Source organism: Carex rostrata, chromosome 7, assembly GCF_964058835.1.
Source record: "Carex rostrata chromosome 7, lpCarRost1.2, whole genome shotgun sequence".
Taxonomy (NCBI): domain Eukaryota; kingdom Viridiplantae; phylum Streptophyta; class Magnoliopsida; order Poales; family Cyperaceae; genus Carex; species Carex rostrata.
This window is the reverse complement of record NC_135924.1, coordinates 7,484,169-7,502,358: the sequence shown is the minus strand read 5'-3', so window position 1 is coordinate 7,502,358 and position 18,190 is coordinate 7,484,169. Positions and strand designations below refer to the sequence as shown.

Here is an 18,190-nt window from a genome sequence, read left to right as displayed (position 1 = left end):
ATGAAACACTCTTTAAAACCATGAAACACAGGGGTGGAGTAAAAAAAATATAATAGGATCGGACAATTTCTTAAGTAGCGCATAAATATATAATGAGTGAGTCTATGGTATTATGCATATTACGATTTGTTATCATGCTACGGCTCTATATTCGAGTTTTTAAATCCTAACGGTCGATCCGAACCGTTTATCTTGTTCTCCATATTAATATGTGTTTGGAGACCAAATTTTACATTTTTTAAAAAAAATTTACTATTTTTTTAGATTTATTGAAAATCACTGTTTTTGGATGGTCCAGAATTTTCAGATCAAGTGATTTTCTAAATATCTAAAAAAATAGTAAAATTTTTTCAAAAAATGTAAAATTTGGTCTCCAAACACATATTAATATGGAGAACAAGATAAACGGTTCGGATCGACCGTTAGGATTTGAAAACTCGAATATAGAGCCGTAGCACGGTAACAACCCGTGATATGCATAGTACCATAGACTCACTCATATATAATTATTCTGAACACAAAATATATTTTTTGTAATTTTTCTATAAAAAAACAAACACGAGAAGAGAAACATATTTTGAAAGAAAAAAAAAAAAGAGATCAGAGGTAGGCACAGTGTAGGCAAGTCTCCCCCTGAGCTAGCTCTGCCAGTAGTGTTGTGCTCTCGGGTAGGGTACGGGTACCTCGGGTAAACCCAGAACGGGTAACGGGTAGGGTGGGTACGGGTAGGTCGGGTAGGACGGGTACGGGTACGACGGGTAATTTTTTAAAAAACTGTACCCTACCCGTTTCATACCCGTGCCCGTCTCGGGTAACGGGTACGGATACCTCGAGTACGGGTAACGGGTACCTCGGGTAGGGTACGGGTATTTTTTTTTCTGTTTCATAGAAACGGACGGCCCAGATTTACTCTCAGGGTGCCTATTCGGGAGGAAATAAAAGGTTCGATTTGGAATTGGAGGGACCCTACAATCCCTTAGGATGGTAGCAGATTTATTTCCCTATTCGGGAATCAGGATAGCGCAGGGGCTAGTGTCATTTGTGCTTTGAGATTTGTGCCAAGTTAAAAGAATGATCCTTGATCATCTGTTTCAATTGTACTCGGTCAGTTAACCTGAGGGGATCTGAATTCGGTTTGGTGGGAAATTTGAAAAAATTTGAATTTCAAATTTTAAACGGGTAACGGGTACAGGTTAAATGGGTAAAGGGGTGCAGGTTCGGGTACGGGTACACGGGTGCGGGCACGGGTACAACGGGTATGGGTAGGCAGGTTTCGGGCACGGGTACGGCGAGTACGGGTTCGATGGGTTTTTTTCCAAAACGAGTTGTCCGGTCCGTCTCAAACCCGTACCCGTCTACCCGCTTGTACCCAGACACGAGTACCTCGGGTAACGGGTACAGACCGGTGATGAGTGTAAATTAGGTATACTTTTACCTAGGATTTTGTATCAATAACTTGACCAATTTCCATACATTTAGATTAATTTAGTTCAGTTTAGTTTAGAATTACATCAAGATTCAAGTTACTGCCAAAGTTTATTTAAATCAGGACTCCTATAATAGCACCTTGAAATAAAGGGGACTGGATGGTGTATCTGTCCAGAGACGATCTCAGCCTTTCATCCTGCAAATCCAACCATTCTAAATCATTGTATTGAATATCAGATATTATGCATGTATTTTATCTATCCGTTTGTGTACAAGTTTGAAATTAGTTATAAAAACACTTGCCACATGCTGAGCCACACGAAAATGGTCTATTTTTTCTTTCTTCCCCACGCGTTTTTCTCTCTTCTCCTCCACGCATCTTTCTCCGCCCCCTTTTATCTCGATCCTCTCTAAGATGAATCCTCTTTTCTCTCTTTGATCTCCTTCGAAGCAGACGCATTTTCCTTACCCCAAGCACATATTAATATGGAGAACAAGATGAACGGTTTGGATCGGCCATTTGAATTTTGAATTTTAGATTTATGGTCCAATGCACAAACCCCTCCATGAACAAGATGAACGGTTTGGCTAATTTGCTGCCGGCAGTATTTTAGCTGGAGGTGCTGCCACTGTTTTTTCTATTTTTTGATGTTCAAATGACAAATCTAAACCGTTAGATGTTTAATCTATATTATAATCTACTTGGAGACCAAATTTTACATTTTTTTTGGAATTTTTTTACTATTTATTAAGCTGGTTTGAAAACCGCTGATTTCAATGCTGCAGAAATTTACTAAAATCAGCGGTTTTCAAACCAGCTTAATAAATAGTAAAAAAATTCCAAAAAAATGTAAAATTTGGTCTCCAAGTAGATTATAATATAGATTAAACATCTAACGGTTTAGATTTGTCATTTGAACATCAAAAAATAGAAAAAACAGTGGCAGCACCTCCAGCTAAAATACTGCCGGCAGCAAATTAGCCGGACCCTATACATATATATATGCTGTGGCTAATTTGCTACCGGCAGCATTTCTGCCGGGAGTGCTGCCGCTGTTTTTTTTATTTTGTGATGTCCAAACAATAAATTCAAACCGTTAGATGTTTAATCTATATTATCTCTCCTCCTTATTAAGGAGCTTAATGTCTAGATCCTGCAAGGATGCTGATTTACTGTTTTTTTTTCGGAATGATGCTCAGCCATTAAATTTCCAGATCGCACATAGATGAATTTTCCAAATTATGAGTTTCAAGACTTAAGTATGCACTGGTTGCGCCGCATATGATCTCAGTGCCCGTAAACCGCGCGCCGCTCCAGTGGAACGCGCCTCTGAACCACGCACGGCACCTGCGGACCGAGCTTGTGCATCGCGCACCCTTTTTCTTTTTTTCTGCTGAAGGCGGGATGTTGGTGCCAAAATTCTTACCACTACACTAGAGTTCACATGTGTTATCTTGTAGATAAATATAGTATTTAATTATTTTTCTCTACAAATTTGATTTAAATTATCTCTCCTCCTTATTAAGAAGCTTAATGATTTCTACTACATAATTTGCTCCCGTTGTTGTGCACGGACACGATTACTAGTAATCTACTTGGAGACCAAATTTTACATTTTTTGGAATTTGTTTACTATATATTAAGCTGGTTTGAAAACCGCTAATTTCAATGTTGCAGAAATTTACTGAAATCAGCGGTTTTCAAACCAGCTTAATATATAGTAAAAAAATTCCAAAAAATGTAAAATTTGATCTCCAAGTATATTATAATATAGATTAAACATCTAACGGTTTGGATTTGTTGTTTGGACATCACACGGCTAAATATAGCCCCGGCAACACCTCTACTGAAATACTGTCAGCAGCAATTTAGACAAACTCTATATATATATATATATATATATATATAGAGTACGGCTAACGCGCTTCCTCTAGCATATGGGCCGAAATGCTTCCGATGGAAAGTTGAAATTTCAAAATCCAAAAAGTCGATCTGAACCGTTCATCTTCTTCTCCATATTAATATCTGCTTGGAGACCAAATTTTACATTTTTCTGAAATTTTTTACTATTTATTAAGCCATTTTGAAAATCGCTGATCCAACGGTAGCTTCTGATTTTTACTGTTTGGTAAGCCACCGTTGGATCAGCAATTTTCAAAGTGGCTTAATAAATAGTAAAAAATTTCAGAAAAATGTAAAATTTGGTCTCCAAGCAGATATTAATATGGAGAAGAAGATGAACGGTTCAGATCGACTTTTTGGATTTTGAAATTTTAACTTTCCACCGGAAGCATTTCGACCCATATGCTAGAGGAAGCGCGTTAGCTGTACTCTATATATATATATATATATATATATATATATATATATATATATATATATATATATATATATTCATATTCATATATTTGAATTTATTTTTACATAATGACATAACCAACAATAGTTTTTTTTTTACTTTTTTCACATAAATTTTAATTAAAATACAATCAAATTATCAAAACCGCATGGAAGGACTGCATGGCTGCATATTTCAGTCCGCATGGCCGCATTTTTAATCCGCATATGCGCTTCTTTATTCTGCATGACCGCATATTCGGACCGCATATGCGGCCGCATGGTCAAAACCGCATGAAAAAACCGAATGGACATTCTGAGCACGGCTACCGACCGCATACGCATATGCGGCCCATGCGGCCGCATTTTAAAACACTGCTTATAATTAAGGCTCAGTGCATAACTAATCATGAAATTCAAAATAAGCACAATATGAAGATGAAGAGACCAAAAATAAAAAGAAAGAAAATAATTTCCTTAACACCTTTATCTGGATGGAGAATAGAGTAAAGGGAAAGTAGGAGAGGAAGTTCAATGAAAATTAGTTATTTAACCTCCTTTAATTTGTTTAAACTTATATTCTATTATTTCTAAAATTGAAGTCTTAACAGAGAGAAACAAGACAAATCAAATAGAAAAAGTAAAAAATATACTAACCTTTCTATTTGTTGACAATCCTGTTCAGACTGGCACGTGTTGATTCATACAAGTGCTGATCATACAATTCTTATGGTACAAGCAAACAAACATGTTTTGCTAAAAATTCAGCAATAGTGACAAATAAGCCTGATGAATTGATGGTACCACCAGCTATTTTTGCTTAAAAAAATGGTACTGCGAACAAAAGTTAATTTCTATATCATATTATACACTCCAATAGTAATTAAGATTTCATCTTACAAGAAATATGAGTCATGTGAGCTGGTGGTCTCTGCACAAAACATGGTAGACAAAATGCAATTGCTCATGAAGAAAAAGTAAAATCACTTTCTCTATCTCATACATACACTTCAACTTAGAAACATCGCCACCTTATCCTTCAAGCTACTTTTTTTCTTCACCAGTGTTTCCCTTTCCTCCACCGGTTTTTTCTCTTCTCTGTACACCGCTTTCTCATTAGTTTCAACCAAGGAGAAATTGCAAACTTCTTCAACTGGTTCAATTAAAGGTTCTTTAACCGGTGCCAATTTTTTCAGTAGTGGACCCAAAAACAGATCCAACATATCCTGCGCTGGATTATCAGTTGTTACTGCATTTGATGGGATATTTGTATCCTCTATCAAATTGTTTTCCTCGCTTAGTGCATAATCACTTGAATCAGTACTAGGTTTAGATGTCGAGCATTTGAGTAATCCTTTGGTTAGTCTGGGACCTGGCACAGATTTTGGAGCATCTTTTGAAGGGTCATTCTTGGTGATTGCAGTGGCAGTGTTCTTCTTCAGCTTATCTTTATCAGCATTTACATACTGCAACAATTACAAAACTAAACCGTTGTAAACTTGATTCTCCAAATATTATTTTTTTGTGCAGACTACACACATTAGCATTATAATGTACTTGCAAATAACAAGAAAAAAAAGCATGTGCATGGAACAGGAGACTTAAATCAGCTTGGTGGGGATTTACTTCAATTTATTCTAAAGAAAAAAATCAGTCTGGTAAAGCTGTGAAATGTAAATATTTACTGACAAAATAATGTTCACATTAAAATAACCTACCTGCATGCTATTAGCAAACATCTGCAAAAATGAGAAATTTTGGTACTTGGTGCCATTTGCAAGGGAAATATTATTATTGGGCGTTAATTCCCAACAACTCAATAGAAAAATAAAACTATATAAGTAATCCTCTAATGCAATATGAACCCGGTTATTGTATGTGACCTTGCTTCAAGCAATCAAATCTACAATATGAAATTATGAATACTGGTGAAAATATATATTCATACCAAAGTGCAATTTTATATTCACAAAAACCCCTCAGCAAAGAAACCTAACATTTTCGAGAGATTCTTTAACTGGTCCAACCATCGGATTCTTTTCAGAAAATGTATGAAATTACCTCTCCAGCTATGCTGACAAGATCATCAATGGTCAAATCCGTCTCATCATCACAAGTAACTATTTTTTTCTTTTGAGCCCTTTTACTTTTTAAACCTTCTGCACTTTCTTTGTTTTCTTCTCCGATTTCAGTTTCATCTTTGCTCATAGCTCTGCTATACCTTTGTCTTGTCTGACGCCTTTGCGGCGCCACCTCTGCTTCATCAAATTCATTGAGATCTTGAGTCGATATCTTTCTTCTTTGTTTTCTTCTTACAGGTTCTTCTTCATTTTGGTCCTCAGATTTCTCTTTGGATGCCCTTTTCTTATTTTTTCTTTTTACATGTTTTTCTTTGATTTGATCCTCAGATTTCAGATTTGCATTAGATCCAGGTGCTTTAGTTTCTGTTTTTGGTTTAAGCATCCAAAGAGGCAGACGCCTTTTTGTTTCAGCCATCCTTTCGTGATTTTTCTGGTTTAATGATGCACAGTTAACTCATCATCTCTTGACCTACATAATTTCAAGATGAAACTTCTTTGGAAGATTTAAAGGAAATTTAATCAAGGTTATGTATAAAATGAAGTGACCTTTCTTGAACAAAAGACCCAGTTTGTAAGTATTTGCAAAAAAAAAAAAAAAAAAAAGTAAGAACGATAATAGCTGATACATTGATTCTGACAATAAATTGGTATTAGTAAATATACAAATTACTGTTTTCTCTCAATTCATAACAGCCCCAACATACCTAAAACAATTTTAACCTCAAATTTGGGACAACAATAGTAAATTCTTCCTTCAAAGAACTAGCCTTTGGTCTAGTGGCAAAGGCACATGGTCTCTGTGTGAGAGGTCATAGGTTCGAAATCCGGATGGAAGAAATACTTTGTTGTAATAACGATGGTATTAAATAGTTGGGTGGCTTGACCTCCATCCTTTATTCAAAGAAAAAAATTCTTCCTCCAAATCACATTCTTCTATTTTTAATTCCTTTTTCTCCTTATCCTTTTACCTTGTTCCTATATGACACTACTGACTTATATAATTAGAAAAAATAAAATAAGCAATCATATTGCTAGATTAGATCAACCTATTCATGCACTCTCTCTCCTTCAAATTTATCCAAGAAAAAAATAATCTAAATGCATAAATGAACATTCATTGGCTTATTCCTCATCAATCTTAATACAAATCTTTTGAAAACAGAAAAGAACTTAGAGAGTCTTTCTCTTCAAATAGGAATAGAAAAGGGAGCAGCTTTTGCAAAACCTTAGCTAGATACAAATTAACACATGATCAGTAAGCTTTTATTCAAACCATACATCCCAAACACACAACCAAGCAAGTTTGGTATATAATGAAATCATTCATTAGGCTTAACTCAAACAAAATTTTTGTTTGGCATTTCAAAATTGTTTGTGAAGTACCTTACCTAAAATCAGATCTTTCTACCACAACAAACCATGGTTTGGAAAATGAATCTAAAGGCGGCAGCACACGATCCGATCGTTGAGTGATTTTCAAACCGACTGGTCGCAACGCTTTCTCGCTCAAACGAGAATCTGAATCGGAATTCATTCATAATAATCTGATCAGAACGAGGAGAGAAACGAGAATAGAAATGATTCGACGGGATTTCAGGAGCCCCAAATCATGCGAAGAAATCACGGGAAAAACGATGATATTTGACGAGAATTCGTTTTGCCAGTGTGAAAAGTCCTTTTTACCTTTATCATCTTCTTGGAGTTGACACAGAAGAGTAGTAGAGAGGGAGAGGAAGAAAGCTCTGGACTGAGCGTCGGGGCTGGGGAGCAGTGGAGACGAAGAAGGAGAGGAGGAGAGAGAGATTAAGGGGAGGAAATTGATGAGTTATGGAGCGAACTGGGAAGCAGGGAAGAAGGAGAGAGGAAGAGAGAGGTCGAATATAGATGCGAATGGGAAGAGAGGTAAAATTTTCAATGGCATGTATTGTAATTTTAATAAAAATTATGATATTTTTTCTTTGCCTTGAAGTCAATTATTTTTTCTAATTTAGTCATTCCAATCATTAAATTTCAATTATAAATCAATCCTTTTGAACTCCACTCTATTGAAAATTTGAAATCAATTGAACTTTGTTAAATTTTCATTCCGATCAGACCCTCAAGAATCGGAAGAGAAGCCCCAGTAAGGTCGATTCTTCCTTGTTGATTGATGATCGGAAGACGACGAGAGAAAGGGGGGCCCAATAGTCAGCAAGGCAAAACATTCTTGGGCCGGGCCGTATAATTGGATTTTTTGTTGCAGCAGCTATTATTTTGTTTAGTGAGGCCATGGTACAGCTCAGATCAGTTCGTATATGATTATACATCTCTATTTTCAACTTCAAACAGTCGATTGTTTAACGTGATCTTCATTTTGTAAATGAAGTTGGTGATTAAACAGTCGAATATTTAGATCATGTGATTTTCCACCTATCTTAAAAAAATTAGTAAAAAAATGCTTCAAAATGTAATATTTGGTCTCCGGGTAAATTTTAATATAGAGCTCATATTGAACATTCAGATTTACTGTTTGAAATTTGAAAACAGAGATATTAAGCCATAGTACGGACCCAGCGTGTGCTATGCATAGTACAATAGCCTCGCTCATTTTTTTTAAAATGAAAAATATGTGTTTGTTTTCATAGTAGGAAATTCCTCCGCAGAGTATTATTTGATAGGGACCGGGAGATCTTATATATAATCTGCAAAAGAAATCTTATTAAATGTTTGTTATTGCTTCTGAAAACAAACAGTTATTAACAACAAAAAACAACAATGTTTTCTCTCTTGCTTTATGCAAGAAATTGCATTTGCTAATAACACTCCTCTATGATCAACGAACAAGCTTATAATAAATACAACAAATTAAAAATAGGTTCTAGCTGAATGAAATGGAGGAGCTGCAAGTGAACAGATGCATCAATAACCGAGCATATTTGATCACTGATGATGAAGAGATGATTTGCGCATCAAGGTCACTTACATGTATTAATTTGGACTTCAACAAAGTGATTTTGCATGCAACTGATCCTGACTGCTTATCTAATTAATACAAGAGGTATAGGTATATGTTACTGAAGTCTGCATAGTTCCAGTTTTGTTCCTACAACTATGTAATGTACCAATTTTCTGGTAATCAGAGTTGATTGTATGTACTACGTACGTTTCTTCATCTAATGGATCTTATTTAACTGTTAAGACGTTTGAAATTGTTAAAGCCTAGGTGCTTCTTTCGGATCATAAAGTTCCTCCAGAATACCACTTTAAATGTAAATTTAATGAATATTTCATTGATTGTGAATTGCTTGCAACCCAAGGGCCATATATGACATTTAGTCAAAAACTGAAAAATAAATGCAATAATTAGTCTCAAGCTTGCTTAAACTCTGATCCACATATTCTGAGCATATGCCGTTTGCTCAGAGAAATACGCTATCCACATGTGTCAAGTCATACTTTGTGTAGCCTGAATTAGGTATATATGCTGCCTCAAATGAATAGATCAGAGAAGAAAATGATATTGATTAATTTGGAACTTCTGCTAGTAAATGCAGTTAAGAGGCAAACAATAGCGCCTGTGCAGGATTCATATGATGAAATGAAATGAAGTCATCACAGAAACTAGTGACGCCTATTCTTAAGTCATCCCTTGCCCGAAACCCAAATGCTCACAAAGAACTGCATCATCGCTCGTGATTTATTATTACTTATCTTCTTCTTCTTTTTTCTTACGGTGTGGGGGGGGGGGGGGGGGGGGGGTATATTAGAAATGAAAAAGATAATAGTGCAGGAAAAACTGAGTATTCAATCGGTGATGATCTCATAAACTTGTTAGCATGTATTTGGACACACACAAAGTTAAATTTATATATAAAAAGTTATACCTATTGTCACGAAATGATCAATTATTTTTTATCAAGCTGACTTTGTATTAATCTTGTTTGTCCTCAATTTTTATATTAAAATACAAATTGGAGGAGGCATAAAGTTCTGCATTCACAATCTTTGTCATTCTAGTACTTAAAATTAAGGAGGTAATTAGAAGTTTGACAGAGCAAAAGCCGAAATTTCAAAGATGGCACCGATCAAAAAGAATCATAGAATGCAGGTGTTTTACTACATGCAACTCATTTTATGTTCTAGCCTCTGGGTTTCAGGATTAGCATTTTATCAAAACTCTTCTCCGTAGAAATGTCATCGCACAAGTGAAAGACAAGTCCATGGAGATTTCAAAATTACAAGACTCATATATTTAATATATGCTGTACAAGTAAATAAAGTAATTTCAGAGATCCAACCGCTGTTACCACCTATCAGCTATGCCTCCTTGGTACCTCCGATAAGTTAAAATTGCTCGATGTACTTGCCTTCAAAATTAAACATTTCAAATTATTAAGAATAGTACTTCAACAGCTAAGATGTACCAGTGCATGTTCTTGGATGATAATGTGAGAAGATAAATTGAATACTATACCATAGAGGAGAAACTAGGCCACATGGCTCTAAAAAGGTCTCCATTTATTGATGCAGGTATAGGAGGCATCCTTCTTAAACTAGAATTAGGTCCATTTATCCTGCTTGAAAGAGCAATTCCAAGATTTAATAATGAGAGAATTTCTTTCTTTTTTTTCTTTAACTAAAATTGAAGAAAGTTGACACTCAGCATATATGTCATGGATATCAGTACCAGTACAGTACATGCTTCACAAAAAAAAGAAAAAGAGAAAAAAAAAACGGTACTGAATCTGATTCTGGTAGTATAGACAAGTGTTTTAGTTAATTCTTCAATTATATCTAATGGATAACATGATTTGATTTGAGAATGAAAATATTACCCAAGTAAAAGGTTTTCAATATTGCTTCCGACATAATTGAAGAGGGCGCCATTCTGTATCTGGAGATGAATTCAAGAATTTGGAGTTTAAGAAGTATCGTTATCATTTACTTGAAATAATTTATATATCAGAGACAAATAATAGATTATTGATTACTTGATATTAAAAGGATAAAACAGTTCGTTCTTTTTTCAGTTAATATCATCTCTGCCAATAATTGTTTTCCAGTAAATTTAACTTTTGAGTGAGAAATTAGTGCAAACAAAATGCACATTATTATATATGGACTTGTTACTAAGCTGTTGAAAAAGTCGAACAGATTACCTGGCCTTCTTCAATATTTCTAGCTATCATATCCAATGCTCTGTCATTTTCTTCTAGGAGGCGCAAAACTTATGCAAGTTGAAGCACATAAAAAAATTATATTAAATTACAATGTAATCAAATCAAAGAACTGGTCCCTCAAGGATCCTTTTCTACTTGAAATCCCTTAAATTTCTACTCTTTTTGTGTATGGTAACAGGGAAATGATGAACTGTCTAAAAGAAACCCAATATATAAGTTTTGAGAAGCTACTAAATCGCCTAACTTTTTTGTAAATCTCATGTTTTTTGTTTACATACATTGTCTACAATCGTTTATGAGCCACCTTGTGTGCTAATAAGAAAGAAATAGATTTTAAGACATTGTCTGCTAATCGATAAGAGATTCACACCAAAAAAAAAATCTGGGAATTTTCTACTGTCTGAAATTTTGCAATTCGGGTTCTATATATATCTGTCACTATAGCTTTCCAAATTACAATAAAAGATGTTTAAATTAAGTATTCCTTGGTTCCTACTATATTTTAAGCCATAAAATAGATTTTCAATTAGTAATGTTATGGGAGAAATGAAAATTTGATAGAAGAATATTCCACCAACAAATGTGCATTACATATTACATATTAGTGTTATTGGACAGGATTTAGTCCTTATACTGAAATACAGTAATCAGACAAAAAATGATTCTAAATCTTAGTTAACAAAGCAAAAAATGGTTTCCACCAGATGAACTGTATATTTAACTGATGAATTTTGTTATAAGCTTTCATACAATTACAAAAGAATAGAGATAAAGATATAAATAAATAAAAAGAACAGGTAAAACCTTCCGAGGAAATCGGATCGTTTTGGTTTGTGTGCGAGCTATCCATCACTGGTAGAGCACTTGAACTTGCAGTTTGAATGTGCTGATGGTTATAAGCCTCTAGAGATGAACTAGCAAGTCTTTCCTGAGAGACACTAAGCTTTAGAATAGCAATTATACTGTTAACAGTAATATAACAATATTCCTCAGTTTTTCTACATATTTAAAACATTTTAAGATTAATTTGCTGGTAATATGCATCATGAGCTTGCTCAGAAAAACATTGTATTCATGAAAACAGGATATCTTAAGTTTGAATCCAATTGACTCCGAGTATTGTTGTGCGCATCATATTTATATTGCATATTTTAGGTAGGGTTCTATATTCAAACCGGTCGACATGAGAATCTAAAAGTACAATAATAAGTATTATATATAATAGCATTTTCCATACAATTTATAATAATTAATGAAATTAGTTAATTAAAACACCACCAGGCAATTCAAAGAATAAAAAAACGGAAAATAATTAAGTCATTGGCAGATGTGCTACAAGGTTGGTCGATTGGAGTTACTATATATTATTTTGTCACTAGTATTGTGCCCGTGTGTTGCAACGGTTACATATTATAAGATTGAATATAATATAAAGAGATTTTTTTATTTGACATTCACACAAAATTAAAAAAATATTTAAATGAAAATAATAGACAAATTGAAAAAAAATGGAAATCCAAATAATAAATAACAATAAAAGAAACAATAACAAATGAAAAAAAAGGATCAAATATAACATGAATTTTTTTTTGAAATAACATTGTTATTTAATATCTAATTTTCTCCACAACTGAGACAGTTCATTAAACAGTTTAGAGGAGATGATATGTTAAGAAACACATTTGAAAAAGATATAATTAAATGATTCAAATAAGGATTTTCTTTACATATATATTCTTGATGAAAATTATTTTAATATTAGAAATTTCTCTACACGAAAGTTCTAGATGTTCTTCATTTTCTCTTCAAATCAGAAAGATTTTTTGCTTTTGTCAGCACAAAATATGTTATTCATTTATTCACAAAAATACAATAACCTTAAACAAAATACGAAAAGATATGATTGTTTTCATTTTCATTGTCGAAACTATAGGAGAAGAGGAGAAATGAAGGAATCAAATCCTCTGCTCACCGGTGTGCAGAACTTTCCTACCATCTATGAAAACTAATCAATCCTGGTCTGCTACATTTTGGACCTCTCAATAATGATTTTCACAATAATTAAATACTTGATCCGTCATTAATATTTCTAAGCATAGAAAAATTGACTCATATGGACAACAAAAATAGAAAAAAAAAAATCCAGTTTGTTTTTATGAAATCTCCATTCTTATATTATGATACCACAAGTAAAATAAATTTATAACAAATTACCACAATTTTTTTATGCAAAAAAGGTAAGTTATATTGAAAAGAGTTCCAATACAATAAATTTTATGTGCAATTTGAGTTATAAATTTTCAAATATAAATGAAAAGGTAAACTTTGAACATTTTATAGCACAAAAATTTTGTCAGAGAATTTTTCAATTTTAAAAATTATTACTAAATAATTTAGGAAAATAGATTGAATACGTTGGATTTTCAATGGTCTAGAAGGCTCTGAGTTAGTGGTTTCAATTAAAATTTTCGAATCAAGTTAGTAGTTCAGATTAAAACTTTGAAGTCAAATTAGTGGTTCGGACTTAAACTTTGGACCCAGACTACAAACTCAATTCCAAAATTGAAATCCGAGTTACCTACTCAGTGCCTTCTAAGCCATAAAAAAGTTCACGTGCTAAATCTATATTATTATATTATTTAATAATAATTTCTAAAAATAAAAAATTCTCTATAATGCTACGACATTTTGTAGCAAAAATTATTTTTTGTTTATATTTGAAAATTTATAACCCAAATTGCACATTAAATTTGTTATATTGAAACTCTCCCCTAGATAACTTCATATGGCCCTGTTTGTCGGGCCTAAGAGGAATAGGAATGGGAATAGGAATCAAAAGTTTGAACTTATTTTTACTGTTCACGTGGCAAAAAAAAAATTTCAATCTGAGTGAATTTTTTTCCCCACATGAACAGTAACCTTCACTCTTCTACCGAGCAGGGCCATAAAGAATACCTTCTGATATTCTTATTATTAATTTTTTTTATTCATTTATATTCATTATAATGATTATTCTCTATATAAATTATGGTATTATTAATTATTTCATAAAAGACATTGGATTGTATTTTTCTATCTTTGTTCATTATGTAAGCTAATTTTTCGGTATTTAAAAAACTTTCTATATAAGTTAGTCTACACATATTAATGACAATTGATTATTGTAAAAATCTTCATTGAGAGTTAACAAAAAATGTGGCATATGCAAATTAATTAGTTTTTATAGATGGCAGGGAAATGAAACGGATGAAATGGAGAAATAAGAAAATAATTTAATTGCAAGAATAGAAATAATTTAATTGTAAGGAGAAATAAGGAAATGAATTGCTAAGGATTTATTCAATTTTAATGTGATAAACCATGTAGCAGTCTGTGTGGCGAGCATGTTTTTAACTAGATTTAAACTTTCACACATAAAATAGATGTATTTAATCAAAAGAAGACAGATTATGTGATTGGAGGGTTGATATTCAATTCGAAAATTCATCTTTCAATCTCAGCTGTCGGTGGATCAGGACAACTATGTGAATAATATAAGAATTGAGATATATAAGAACTGTTGTTTGTTGCATTCAATTTTTTTCAAATACTTAATAGTTAATGGTAATAAATCCATGCTCTAATAAGAATACATAGTCAAATTAAACAAAGACAAATTAACTTGGCAGGACAAGCAAACAATCAGATATAAATTATTACTATCAGCTGGATTGTAATTATCAATTGTGTTTAATAATATTTGGTGATCAGATTAAAAATTCTCATAAAATTTTCTCAAACCTTTCTATCTCTCATATGCATGCTTCTTCTCAAATGCATCTGTTCAATCATTTGCCTTTTCTCCTGTTCCTTCTTCTAAAGAGAGAAATTTTAGTAGAATTAGTAATAGTTAGACATAACAGAAGTTCCATTTAACAAAATGGTGCAAGATGTAAGCAGGATTTTTTTTTTTTAAATGATCAAAGAAACATAATTTCAAATGATATATCATAAAGATAAGTTGTCTTCCTTAAAAAAAAATAAAGAATGGTTAACAGCTTTTTGATGTGCATGCCCACATGTTATGTACTGACTATAACTCAAAAGGATCTTTCTTTTAAGTAAATTTTTTTTTATGAAAAGACTACTATCCCTGTTTCGTTACTGAAACATTAAGTTCCTTTTAAATAAATATTAATTGTAGAAATTATCAAAATACACAAAAAAAAATAACTTATTTATTCTACATACAAACCTTCATCCACTGACACCTCATTGCAACATCCCTGACAGTCTTGTTGACTAGTCTTGTCGCTATCTTCGCATACTTTGTAATAACAGGATCATTCGCAAATCTGAAAAATACGCAAAAAAATACAAAAAACAGAACGATGAATGGCATGAAAAAAACGGCCAGTTCCATTTTTAAATGACAACGGAGAATGCAGGATGAAAAATATATAAATCGACATACTCTTCAAGGCCTTGATTCAAGATAGCCTGCTCATGCGGGGTCCACTTGATCGACCAGGCGGGGCCATGAACAAGACGACGTGCAGGAGAAAGAGCCATGTTTGCAGGAGAGCTGCCAGGTGGCATCACGAAAGAAATCCCAGGCGCGGCATCAGCATTACCAGACATGGACACAGGATTCCCGATTCCATCAAACCCGCTTGAATCATTGTATTGCCAAGAAAAAGAAGGTAATTGGTGATTGTTATAATGGGAAAAAGACCCGAAATTCATGTTCGGGTCGGCTTCCATCTAACCTTTTAATGGTGCATCCGACAGAGAAACTTCCTCTAAAATACATAAATTAAGAAAAGATCAGTGTTTTTATTTTTGAAACAAAATTTGATTAACTTGAAGAAAGAAAAAAAAAAAAAAAAGAAGTATAAGAACAGAGAGAGAAAGAGAGGGACCTGGAGATAACTAACAGCAGAGAAGAGAATCGAATCCTGGATTTTTCTTGGGTTCAATAATCCGTCTCACACCGCACTTAATATTCGCTTGGTTCAATTTGTTGTTGCTTTTCTCTTTTCATTTTATTGAATTTGGGTTTTCTTTTGCTTTTGATATTTATATGGTGTTGTGGTGCCGCCCTTGCTTTGCTTTCCCTGGCGCCAATGGAAGGTTAGCAAGCAAAAGAGAAGCCGTCACTTTACCTGTGAATATATACCCACCCCCACAAATGCACATTCCTCTCTCTCTCTCTCTCTCAAATGATTCCAAAACTAGTCACATTGTTATTCATTTTGTTACTTTATTAAATTATTTTGTTATACGGTCTTTTATATGTGTTTCAGTTTCAATGACAAAAGGACCCCCATGATTTTCTTGATTTCTGGAAATATCCACCACCTAATTCTTAGATCTTTACGTGAGGTAGGTTTGTCCATGTGGCAGGTTGCATTGCTATGAGTCGATGTTTTAAAATGTCGAAATTTTTATTAATTAATACTACTGTAAAAAAAAAATACAAATGATGAAGAATTCGAAAATTACTAGGGCCTCAAATTCAATCTGCAATTCCATTCTTGGGGGGAGCACAGATTTAATTGGAGACCCCCAAAAACCTAAAAATATACTGTAATATATTGATATTTAGGTTTTTGGGAGTCTCCAATTCAATTTGCGCCCCCTCAAGAATGGGACCGAATATTGAATTGGAGACTCTGGTATTTTTAGAATTCCCTAATTTCAGTGGTGTTTTAGTTTATTTTTTTAAATGGTATTAATAAAAATTTCGGCTTAAAATGCGGTTTTTAATATGTATGTGGTTAACTTATTTTCCAAAAAATTACATATAGTTGGGCACAACATATCACATATAAGCATATGCCAAAATGCATATAAATGCATATTTTTTAAACAAAAAAACAATACTTAAAACTTAAAAGCTAAATAGATATAAAAATAATAATTTAGTCAAAAATAAAGGAAAGTACAATATGATACATACCGTTAAAATCTTGAATATATTAAAAAATTTAAAAATATATTGAAAATTGAAAATTAAAAAGTATGATTGATGTTTTTTATGCATCAATTATGTACTGAATAAAATATATGTGCAACATATACAATCCATGTAGAAGCAATAACATCCATATTTTACATTTATGAATCAAAATACTATATAACGCCATTTGCTGAACGAAATATGTTTGGCAAATTATATTTTAATATATAAATTACGAGGAACTAAAAAATTGACAAGTAATTGAATATAACATGAATTTATGAAGGACATTGTGTACTTCTGTGAAAAAAAAAATGTAATACATTTCTTTAATTGAAAGAAGTGAAACATTTTCTTTTGTTTTTGCATTGCATTATTGGCAAAAATAAGAAAAGATGGGCAAATGGAGACAACCCGGCAACACAGATTGGCATACAACGAATGTTACAGAAAATTAAACTTATGGGATAGTGTCCGTCCCAACTGAAATGTATTTTAGAAGTCGATTATTGGCTAGTCTTTTAAATTAGTTAAGAGAAAAAGATTTCGCTCATGGTCATGGATATGACATATGAGCTGTCTTCAAGCATGAATTACTTATTACTTAAATTCAAACCATGTTATCTCTCTCCTAATGTTATACCAAATGATGTGCACTATTATTTTTCAACATTTCTTTAATTCCCAACAACACGGCAAAATACAAAATTAAGATTGAGAGGTTGGATAATTAAATATTTTGTAATTACTTAATAGTAATAATTCTTACATAAATTTAAAAAATTAAGAATAAAAATGAAAATGTATAAGACCCCCCCCCCCCCCCCCCCCCCCCACCACCACACACACACCCCACACATGTTTATGATCCCCTGTTCAACAACATCTACTGATTGCAATAAAATGAAATATATCTGCAATTTTAACATGTGAGACTATTTGATGTTCTACATTGATGTGTTCTTTAAATTTTGATATATTTGTTATTAAAATAATTCATTAAAGTTGTGTTTGATAATAAAATGATTTAGGAATGGCACATGAATAAAATGATTTCTATCTATTATGTTTGGTAGAGAAATAAAGTAGATGAAATAAAGTGATAACTCTTGTTACCGACCATGTTTGATAGAGAGATAAAGAGAACTCATAGAATAGTAACTCTTTGGTAGAGCTATATTTGGGAGAGAGATAAAAACAAAAGAATAAAGATATAATTCATGGAATAGTACAAAAATAAAGT

The 18,190-nt window shown here is 32.9% G+C and overlaps 2 protein-coding genes across 9 annotated transcripts; both read right to left on the bottom strand.

Annotated features, from left to right (window-relative positions):
• Positions 1–4,553: 4,553 nt before the first annotated feature.
• LOC144556870 (uncharacterized) lies at positions 4,554–7,725 on the bottom strand. 4 transcript variants are annotated; one of them, XM_078305354.1, is made up of 3 exons: positions 7,231–7,725; positions 5,828–6,316; positions 4,554–5,232 (listed from the first exon to the last, which is right to left on the bottom strand). In XM_078305354.1, the coding sequence occupies exons 2-3, from the start codon at positions 6,260–6,262 to the stop codon at positions 4,777–4,779; spliced, it is 891 nt and encodes a 296-aa protein (XP_078161480.1). In that variant the 5' UTR covers positions 6,263–6,316; positions 7,231–7,725; the 3' UTR covers positions 4,554–4,776. The 4 variants fall into 4 exon arrangements, with proteins under 4 accessions (XP_078161480.1, XP_078161479.1, XP_078161481.1 ...); XM_078305353.1 differs by having other exon boundaries at positions 7,236–7,725; XM_078305355.1 differs by having other exon boundaries at positions 5,828–6,319; positions 7,287–7,725.
• A 2,177-nt stretch (positions 7,726–9,902) lies between these two features.
• Positions 9,903–16,254, bottom strand: LOC144557265 (uncharacterized). Of its 5 annotated transcripts, none has more exons than XM_078305817.1 (9): positions 15,908–16,254; positions 15,460–15,787; positions 15,241–15,340; positions 14,787–14,861; positions 11,811–11,934; positions 10,986–11,053; positions 10,662–10,720; positions 10,301–10,400; positions 9,903–10,193 (listed from the first exon to the last, which is right to left on the bottom strand). In XM_078305817.1, the coding sequence occupies exons 2-9, from the start codon at positions 15,747–15,749 to the stop codon at positions 10,140–10,142; spliced, it is 870 nt and encodes a 289-aa protein (XP_078161943.1). In that variant the 5' UTR covers positions 15,750–15,787; positions 15,908–16,254; the 3' UTR covers positions 9,903–10,139. The 5 variants fall into 5 exon arrangements, with proteins under 5 accessions (XP_078161943.1, XP_078161939.1, XP_078161941.1 ...); XM_078305813.1 differs by having other exon boundaries at positions 10,301–10,403; positions 11,811–11,949; positions 15,908–16,249; XM_078305815.1 differs by having other exon boundaries at positions 11,811–11,949; positions 15,908–16,249.
• Positions 16,255–18,190: the final 1,936 nt, after the last annotated feature.

Bases quoted from the DNA above. Each gene is read 5' to 3' on its own strand.
- LOC144556870 (XM_078305354.1), bottom strand. From the start codon at position 6,262: ATGGCTGAAACAAAAAGGCGTCTGCCTCTTTGGATGCTTAAACCAAAA. The intron at 5,233-5,827 runs GTAATTTCATAC...TAATTGTTGCAG, and splicing joins TTGTCAGCATAGCTGGAGAG to TATGTAAATGCTGATAAAGA.
- LOC144557265 (XM_078305813.1), bottom strand. From the start codon at position 15,749: ATGGAAGCCGACCCGAACATGAATTTCGGGTCTTTTTCCCATTATAAC. The intron at 15,341-15,459 runs GTATGTCGATTT...CGTATTTTTCAG, and splicing joins TTGAATCAAGGCCTTGAAGA to ATTTGCGAATGATCCTGTTA. The intron at 10,404-10,661 runs GTAATATTTTCA...TGCTCTTTCAAG, and splicing joins ATTGAAAACCTTTTACTTGG to CAGGATAAATGGACCTAATT.